We start from the raw sequence: 10,077 nt of genomic DNA on the forward strand, positions 1-10,077 counted from the left end.
GAAACGTGGGCACAGTGAGAGCTGTGTGAATGGGAATATACGGGGCAGGGAAGACTCCCTTACACCTCGCAGATCGTCCTACATGATCCACTTTGACTCCATCACCAGGGAAAGGCAGTGCTTTTGTGGGCCGAGCTCTGGAGCTTCAGCCTAATGCCATGCCCCTTTCTCTTGCTACAGAGAATGGGCACTTGAGAAGTTTCCTAGAAACCGGAACTACAGGCAAGTGGACCATTAGGGGATTCTGCCTGTGTGTTCTAAATGGCCTAGCAGGTCAGGAAGAATTGTTAACAGCACGGTAGCCTTTTCACTGCAGAAAGCGTCAGCCCACTCTAGGCCTCCAAGACTGCCTAGAGTGGAGCAGAAATGATTGCCCCACAGTGTGACAGAGGCAGAGAGGTCTCAGCACTTCTCTATCCCGATGTGTCTCTAGCTGGCATTGTCTGAGCCTCTCTTCTACTCCGTTCTGACTCTTTTAAGGAGAGCCACAGTCTCTATTCAAAAACACCTAAACATGCCAGGCTTATGGTGAACTGCCTGAGACCAAGATCTACAGATAGAAATACAGCCTGGAGGATGGGAATACGACCTTGGAGAATCACAAAGCCTGGGAAAAATGTATCTGGCCTTCCTTGAAGAAGAGGCTTTCCAAACCTCTCCTCAGGACTTTATTAGATCTTTTGAAGCAAAGAGACAAATAAGTGCATATTTTCTCCAGCACATGAGGTCACCCTGGACTTGAATTCCAATCCAACAGAGTCTGGACCCCATGGCCCTTCATCTCCTGGGCTCATGCCCTGCCTCGGAAGAAGGCTGGCGATCGTGGCTCTCCATTGATGTTGTAGTGCCTGTCTTCAGGTATCTGCTCCTCAGCAATATAGCCCCCACCTTCTACCCAGAATGCTTTCTCCTCCTCCCAGAGGGCATTCTCTTCCTCCCAGAGGGACTTTTTGTCCTCCCACAGGCCCTTCTCCTCATCAAGAAGAGCTCTTTCCTCTACCCACAGGGCCTTTTCTTCCTCCCACAGGGCCTTGTCTTCCTGAAGAAGTTTCCGGTCTCTTTCCCATAAGGCATTGTCCTCTTTCCAGAAGGCCTTATCCTCCTTCCAAAAAGTGCGATACTTTTTCCAAAAGGTTTTCTCTTCTTCCCGGAAAGATTTTTCCATTTCCCAGAAGGCTTTTTCCTCTTTCCAGAAGGTTTTCTCGTCTTCCCAGAAAGGTCTCTCCTCTTCCCAAAAGCCCAAGATCTGGCTCCGGAAAGCATGGATTTTGTCCTGGAAATTCCACATCTCTTCCCTGAAGTCTTCTATTTTCTCACGGAAAATTTTCATCTCTTCCCTAAAAGCCTTTTCTTCCTGAAGCTTGTGGATTAGTTTCTTCTGGCGAATGTTGGGCGAAAAGATGGCTGGTGACCGGAAGCAAATGAGCCCCATCCATTTGCTTACCTTGAAGGAAAACATCTTCCTAGTCAGCCAGAATGGTGGGGTGGCCATGATGGAGCACAGGGCCCTTGGCCAGGTCCAGGTCAGCTGGTCAAACCCTGTGGGGACACCAGAAAGAACATGTTCATGAGTATCATACGCCAGAGGACAAGCTCTTGGGTCTGTACCATTGGATTTGGGAAAGTTTAACCACCGTTCTCTTTGTCTCGTTGGTGGTGTGTGTGAAGAACAAGCTTTGGTAGAGAAACATGCTAGGTGGTCGTGGTTTTGGGCTGAAGAGGCAGTCAATACATTCAAGCTCAAGCCTGTTAAATCATAGAATCTCAGCCAACAAGGACAGTGGATCTCAACTAGGGTATCAAAACACATGAGTGTGACACGATCACTTAAGGGGTGTGTCACAAACAATTCTGTTTTGCTTTTAAATAAGAAAGTACCACAGCCCCCAAAAGATTTACTTTGTTAAATCAACCAGATTCCATTTAAAGTATTTTTTTTTAATTTTATTTATTTATTTATTTTCCCCCCAAAGCCCCACTAGATAGTTGTATGTCATAGTTGCACATCCTTCTAGTTGCTGTATGTGGGACGCGGCCTCAGCGTGGCCAGAGAAGCGGTGCGTCAGTGCGCGCCCAGGATCCGAACCCGGGCTGCCAGCAGTGGAGCGCACGCACTTAACCGCTAAGCCATGGAGCTGGCCCAACCAGATTCCATTTAAACTTTGGCATTCTCACTTGGGGAATTGCTTATAACTTTCTTATGGACATGCTGACAGCAGGGTGCCCACACATGTGACTGTCCTCTATTATAACCCATCTGGGAAACAGAGAGTGAGAGCCACTGAGCTAGGGGAGACTGTTGCAGTAGAAGAGTCTATTTTGGGAACAGAGGTTTAAAATAAGAAGGTGACAGACAACGCCAAATGTTGGCAAGGGTGTGGAAAAGAGGAACTCTCACGCAATATCGAGTAATATTGAACAATAGTGAAGACACTTTACAACCCAGCAGCTCCGCTTCCAGATATGTACCCTGAGGCAACTCATGAATTGTGACCAGGATACATGTACAAGGATCGTCAAGGAGCTCTGTTCAGAAGAGCTCAACACTGCAAATGATCCCTCTGCAAATGATCCAATGACCATCAGAATAGAATGGAATTAAAAAATGGTGGTATACTCAAGCAATAGATAGCATTGCGATGTGCAACAATGTGGGTGAATTTTATAAACGTAACGTCGAAAGAAAGAAGCAGGATCAAAGAACTTCAAAGAATAAATTTCCCAAACAGGCAAAACTAAACTCTATTGTTTAGAAAAATATACTTAGGTGATAACACAAAAAAAAGAGAAGTAAAGAAGTGAGTCTCATAAGTCAAGATAGTGGTTACTTGTGTGGGGAACGTGATGGGGAGGTGAGATACTAGTGGTTGTGATTAGGTGAGGATATGAGAGGGTCTTCTGAGGGGCTAGCAGGATTCTATTTCTTTACTTGGGAGGTGGTTACATGTGTGTTCATTATAAAAATATGCTAAGCTATACACGTATATTTTATGTACTCCAGTAAATGCATTATATTTCACAGTAACATAAAAGCTAGGGAGAAAGGAAGAAAGAAAGAAGAAAAAACAAAGAAGGAAGGAAAGGAGGGAGGGAGGAAGGAACGAACGAAGGAAGGAAGGAATGAAAGAAGGAAGGAAGGAAGAAAGGAAGGAAGGAAAAGTGGAAGGAAAAGACAAGAGAGAAAGAGAAAGAGAGGTCTTCAAACATTGCCGTATAGCTGAGGTATCAGATATCAGAACTAACCACAAAAATTTCAGTAACTACAATGGTGGCTCAAGGGATGAGAAGACGGGATGGATATGGGAAGGTGGTTAGAGTGCAGGGAAGACAAGGGGTACACACACATGGTAAGGGCATTGATTTCGATTCTGAGTGTTCTGGAAGCAGCTGCCAGGGTCTGGCCTCACTCAATGGGCCTTGCCAACCACCAGACTGTGGAGCAACATGAGCTCTTCAGGAGATTTCCAGGCTTTCTCCTTCTTTTTCCACTGTGTGGCTTGGGAGCAAGAAGTGGGGGAGAAGGAAGGACACAGAGTGTGTGCATGGTGAAGAGGTGGTGGCTACGCTGTGGGCAGCTGGTGACATCATCATCCACCCAGTCACACAAACCAGAAAGCTGGGGCTCATCCTTTACTTCTTCCTCTCTCTCATCAGACTTTTAATCAATCATCAAGCTCTCCCATTTAAGATCTTTAATATTTCTTGAAACCATGCCCCCTGCTCCATCTCCTTGACCACAGCCAGTTCAGGCTAAGATGCCTGTAGCAGCCTAACTGGTCTCTCTGGTATTGATCTTACCCTCCCATCTGCCCCTACATTGTAGCCCCAGGGGTGTTTCTAAAACACTGTCTCGTCACATCACACCTGCTCACAAACCTTCAAAGACCTCATAGCCCAAAGATCAAATCCAAACACCTTAGTGAGGCCCTCTGCAACCCAACTCCTGCTTGTCTCTCCCTTTACTTTCCCCTTCAGTCTCCACTCAACTCCAAAGCTAAGTTTCAGTAATAATGAGCTACATTCAGTTCTCTGGACACCACTTGCAGTTTCCTGTCTCTATGCCAAGGCATACGCTGTGTCCTCTACTGAGATTACCTTTTCCTCCCATTGTGGGCTTGAATTCCTGTTCATCCCTTCCTCTCTGAAAGCTACTCAGACCCTCCAGGCAAGGTTCATCACCACCTCCTCGATGCTAATTGTCTCTACCCTCCCTTGGTTACTTGTCATGCTTGATAGAAATTAGTTGTGGACTAATTGCTGTGCATATAGGAGGTAATTGATAAAATTGTTGGTTGAATGGAACTGAATTTCATTGAAATTTGAAACTGTCATATTCTATGTTGTATTATGGTTATTTGTCTTATTCCTACTATTTTTGCAACTGCTACTATCTTTTTAAATAATTTTATTTATTTATTTTTTTCCCCAAAGCCCCAGTAGATAGTTGTATGTCATAGCTGCACGTCCTTCTAGTTGCTGCATGTGGGACGCAGCCTCAGCATGGCCGGAGAAGCAGTGAGTCGGTGCGCGCCTGGGATCCGAACCCGGGCTGCCAGCAGCGGAGCGTGCGCACTTAACCGCTAAGCCACGGGGCTGGCCCAGCAACTGCTACTATCTTGAGGTGAGAGAAAGGGCCTCATTATTGAAGTCCCCACGTTTCTTTCTTTCTGCCATGAGAACACATAGCAGGCCTTCAACAAGCGTTTGTGGAATTGGATTAGGTAACTCTTCATGAGGAAAGACTCAGGGTCAACTAGAGTTGCAAGATAGCTGTCAAAAACAATCAATTTTCCAACAATGAGATCAGTAATAACAATTGCTACCTGTACATTTATTCAGCACTTTTCTGCTGGGCATTTAACCTGCGTTATCTGTTTAATCCTTTCAACCACACTAAGATAGGTATCTTGATTAATTCCATATTATAACTGAGAAAACCAAGGCTTAAATAAGTTAAAAACCTGTTGAAACAGTTAAGTAGGTGAGTCAATATTCCGCTGGAAGCCAAAGGTCATGTTTATAAGTGCATTATGTGGTCAAGCACATTGTAAACACTATCAGGCTGATATTTTCACTATGAAGGGGTGTGTGTGTGTGCATTTGTATCAAGCACTGGACCTACCGATAACAATGCATTTAGCAACTTGGTCACTAATTTTAAATAAAACATTCTCTCCTCGTACAACCCTACTGCCGAAGGTAAATATATAGACGCTCACACTAAAAAGCAAATTAAAAAACACTGAATGTTATCACTAAAGAAAATAATTCTTTTTTTTTTTTTTTTTGCTGGAGAAGATTCTCCCTGATCTAACTCCCTGCCAATCTTCCTCTACTTTTTTTGTATGTGGGTCCCCACATACAAAATGATGAGTGGTGTAGGTCTGCCCTGGGACTGGACCCCGTGAACCTGGGCCACCAAAGCACAGCGCGCCAAGCTTAACCACTATGCCACGGGGCTGGCCCCAATAACTCTATTTTTCAACAAGCAAAATAAGATTTACAAAAGTCCGTTTTCATGTGTGAGACCTGTCTGTCCTGAATTTGCAAAGGAAAAGTTTGTGCAGGTTCTGTCCACTGGACATATCCCAAGACCAAAAGTGACCATCTTCCCACTTATACTAAAGCTATATTTCTTACTCCATGAGCAGTGTTTGCACTAACTAGAGAACTCGCTGAAACCGTTTAATAAATCCCTTTTTCCTTTTGGCCACAGATGCCATCTCTCACCCAATTCTACATTTCACACTGTCTGGTTTATCCCAAGCCATTATTTCCAGGATCTCTTTGGGCCGCACACTTCCTGCAGGTCTAGCACCAGTTGTTGCTATTAGTGGGCTTCCTTTTGGGGCTGCTCCTCACAAAGACACAGAGCCTGTCTGCATCCATGATGAGGAGAAGAGAACCAAAAAGCCGAGCGGAGAAGTCAATTCAGGGTAGATGGCTCAGTCCATGGAGTCATTTGAGAACAGAAAAAACTACAAATTTTAGGTCAGCGAGCACTAAGAGTTAACCACACATATTTTCCCCCCTGAATCTAACTCTCCACTTGGGCAGCAGTGGGAGAAACCTGCTTATGACACTTGTTGAATAAGCGTGTTATGGAAATACAAGTATTATAAGTCAAGTATTCAGGGACTCCCCTTGTTCTCAGTGGATCTGGGTTCCTACCTGAGGAGAAAACAGAGGCCCAAAACCTGAAACTTCCTCAGCCTTCAACTCACCCTCTCAGCATCCACATCCATTTTAAATGTCCTCCTCAGGGCTCCTGAGCCAGGCCAGGCCTTCCCCTTATCTCCTCACAGTTGCATAGTGACCTTGTTTCATCTGCAATCCCTCTCTCATGAGCCTTCCACATCTCTCTCTCTGCCCATTCTGGCCTCTCAGCACACGAACATGCTCAAGTCTCTCTCATCTTAAAAACCAACCAACCAGCCAACCAACCAACCAACCAACCAAAACAGAATCCTCTAACTCCCTCTGCCTATTTGCTAGCCCTCTCCTCCTTAAATAGTCTTCTTAAGAGAGCAGTCAACCATCACTATCACCATTTCTTCATTATGTTTGCACCCACGCCCTACAGCAATCTGCCTTTTGCCCACTAACTCCGCTAAAACTGTATCTGTTAAGATCACTAGTGAACTGCCAATTGTTTGGTCCTTATCCTACTGACCTCTTGGCAACATTTGACACAAATTCTTTCTGAAACTCCTTCCCTCTTGACTTCTCCAACACCAGGCCACCCTGTTCTCCTCCTACCTCCCTGACTGTTCTTTCTTGTCTCTCTGTGGACTCCTTTTCCCAACAGAGTATACTTTATCCATATAAAGCAGTACCTACCTCATAGGGCTCTTGAGAGGAATAAATTGGGTATGTTGAGTACCTAGCACAGTGCCTGGCACAGAGCAAGTGCTCAATAAATAGAAAATAAGAATTACTATAATTACTATTTTGTGTCATTTTAAATCTTCTTAGGGTGGCATACCAGGACAATCATGATCTGCTTCTACAAACCAGTTTAGCCTTATCTCTGAGCCACGTCCCCTGATGCCTATACTCTGGCCATCTGGAATTCCTCAAACATACCAAGTTTCCCTCACTTCCACGCCATGCTCTTCTCTCTCCCTGGGTAGCCTTGCCTAAACCCACTTCACCTAGCTCACCCTTCAAGACTCAGATAAGGAGTCACCTCCTCTAGGCAGCCTCTCCTGACACTCCCCCACCAAGTTCAGACTGAGCATACGCCTCTTCTGTCCCACTAGGAGCACTTCATCTCCCATCTCCACGTCCAGCATCTAGCACAACGTCTGGTACACAATAGATGTTTAGTAAATGTCTGCAGAATGAATGGCAGTCTCCTGGGTTAGAATGTCAGAGAAAATTCACCTCCGAGTTTTTCTCATTACCACTTAAATTATTTTTGAGAAAGAGATATATCAAATATGTGGATGTGATTTAGATACAAACTACAATATAAAACTAGAAATGTGTATCTATATAGATACAAAAACATGAATCAAAGAAACATGCCTAATCTTCATTGTTATACTTCAAGACTAGGACCTTATTGCTAAGGGAATTTTATATATAACTCTATGCTTAGAACCAATACTATCCAATCTAAAGCCAACAGTTACTTACTGCTTAGCTGTTTCCCACCTGGGCAAGTCCTGTAGCCCTCAGTGCAGGCAGTCATTGTCAAGTCAGATCCCTAGTGATGTCGTTTTCACAGGCTCCCCTAACACTGTTTGCAATGTTAACCCTTTGTCCCCTCTCAGTCCTGACTCACAGGGTGCAGAGGGCCAGGATGGGGCCCCAAGTAAGAGATTTGAAGGAGGGGAGAGAGAACCCAAAAGGTTAGAAAGACTCCTCCATCTTCCGTCTTTGACAACAGTACCAATGAGGTGGTACTGTTGATGACTCACAAATGATTGTTACCTCACATTCTACCTGGATTACGTCCAGCAGCAGGCTTCTGGGAAGTCATGGTTCAGTAAATTTTGTACGTGCTGAATCATTTCTCTTGCTGCTTTCAAGATTCTCTCTTTGTCTTTCGACAGTTTGACCACGATGGATCTAGATGTGGACCCCTTTGAGTTTGTACTACCTAGAGTTTGTTGAGCTTCTCGGATACGCAAATATGATGCAGTTTTTCCTCAAACGTGTGAAGTTTTCAGCTACTCAAATATTCTTTCTCCTCTTTCTTTCCCTCTCTCCTTCTAGAACTCCTATTATATGTATATTACTAGCCTGGTGGTGTACCACAGGTCTCTGAGGCTCTGTTCATTTTTCTCCATTCTTTTTTCTTTCTGTTGCTTAGACTGGATAATCTCAATTGGCCTGTCTTCGAGTTCATTAATTCTTTCTTCTGCTAGTTCAGATCTTCTGTTGAGCTCCCCAATTTTTCATTTTCAACTCCAGAATTTCTATTTGGTTCTTTTTTAAAAAAAAAAAAATGATTTCTATTTCTTTACTGATATTCTCTATATGGGAAGACATAGTTCTCATGCTTTCTTTTAATTCTTTAGGCATGGTTTATTTTAGTTCTTTGACCATATTTATAATAGTTGGTTTACAATCTTGGTCTAGAAAGTCCAATATCTGCACTTACTCAGAGACTGTTTGTAACCAAAAAGAATAACTCAGAAAAATAGTTTCTATGGACTACTTTTTTTCCCTGTGTGTGAACCATTTTTTCCTGTTTCTTTGCATATCTCAAATTTTTGTTGAAGTTGGACATTTAAAGTGATATAATTAAAAAATATATAATCTTAAATAATAAATTATATTACAAATAATATAATATGGCAACAATGGAAATGAGATTCCCCCCCTCAGGTTTTCTTGTTGTCTGTGTTTGTTGTTGTTGTTGCCATTTGTTTGTTTGGTGATTTTCCTGGAATAATTCTGAAAAGTCTATATTTTTTTGTCATGCGTAGCCATTGAAGTCCGCTTGAGTAGCTTAGTGGTCAGCTAATGATTGAACTAAGAGATTTCCTTGAACTTATAAGCCTCCCTTCCTTTGCTGAGGGGCTGTGTGTGTGTGTGTGTATGTGTCTGTGTGTGTGTGTGTGTTGGGCATGCCTTCAATGTTCATGCAGAAAGTTTACAATTCTGCCTTAGCTTCCTGCCTATGCAAGGCCTCAAGGTCAGCCTGAGGTGAAAGATTATGGCCTTTAAGGTCTTTCTTGGGCGTGTGCACAGTCACATGCATGTGACCTTCTAGATTCCCAGAAATATGTTAGAAGTTTTCAAAGCCTCCATCTTATTTTCTAGTTTTTCCTTTTAAGTTATTGGTCAGCCTCTCATGAGCTCCAACTGGTAACACTGTCTCAGGAAGCTGTGATATAAACAATTACCACTATTTTTTTTAACAAATGCCCTGAGGATAGGGCTATTGGCACAAAGTAAGCATTGACTTAGGTCAAGTAAAGACTAGTCTTGTGATGGGGCCGGCCTGGTGGCGCAAGCGGTTAAGTGCGCGTGCTCCACTGCAGTGGCCCAGGGTTTGCCGGTTCAGATCCTGGGCATGCACTGACGCACCGCTGGTCAAGCCATGCTGTGGCAGTGTCCCATATAAAGTGGAGGAAGATGGGCATGGATGTTAGCCCAGGGCCAGTCTTCCTCAGCTAAAAGAGGAGGATTGGCAGATGTTAGCACAGGGCTGATCTCCTCACAGAAAAAAAAAAAAAAAAAAGACTAGTCTTGTAGATGGAGCTTTTCAGTGAACTGCCAGACAAGTCAAATAGTAATGATTCTTTGGAGATAAGGATTTTTTCAGTTCCAAACCCGTCCTGCCCCCTTACTTAGCTATTCTAGAAGTCCCAGTAACTGTTTTTTAACCATTTTTCTTTCCCAATATATGTACCTAAGACTATCAATTTCCTTATAAATACACTTGCATCTCATGTTTTGCTATGCCACATTTTAATTACCATTCAGTTAAACCATTTTCTGATATTCATTGTAATTTCTTCTTTGACCCACTGGCTATTTATAGGTAAATTGCTTAATCTGTAAACATGTGAGGATTTTCTGATTATCTTTTTGTTACTGATTTCTAGTTCAATTCCACTA

At 43.4% G+C, this 10,077-nt stretch overlaps 1 protein-coding gene across 1 annotated transcript; it reads right to left on the reverse strand.

The window, feature by feature from the left end:
• Window positions 1-790: 790 nt before the first annotated feature.
• CCDC70 (coiled-coil domain containing 70) lies at window positions 791-1,492 on the reverse strand. Its single transcript, XM_058548106.1, has one exon. The coding sequence runs from the start codon at window positions 1,490-1,492 to the stop codon at window positions 791-793; it is 702 nt and encodes a 233-aa protein (XP_058404089.1).
• Window positions 1,493-10,077: the final 8,585 nt, after the last annotated feature.

This window comes from Diceros bicornis, chromosome 9 (assembly GCF_020826845.1).
Source record: "Diceros bicornis minor isolate mBicDic1 chromosome 9, mDicBic1.mat.cur, whole genome shotgun sequence".
Classification (NCBI taxonomy): Eukaryota; Metazoa; Chordata; class Mammalia; order Perissodactyla; family Rhinocerotidae; genus Diceros; species Diceros bicornis.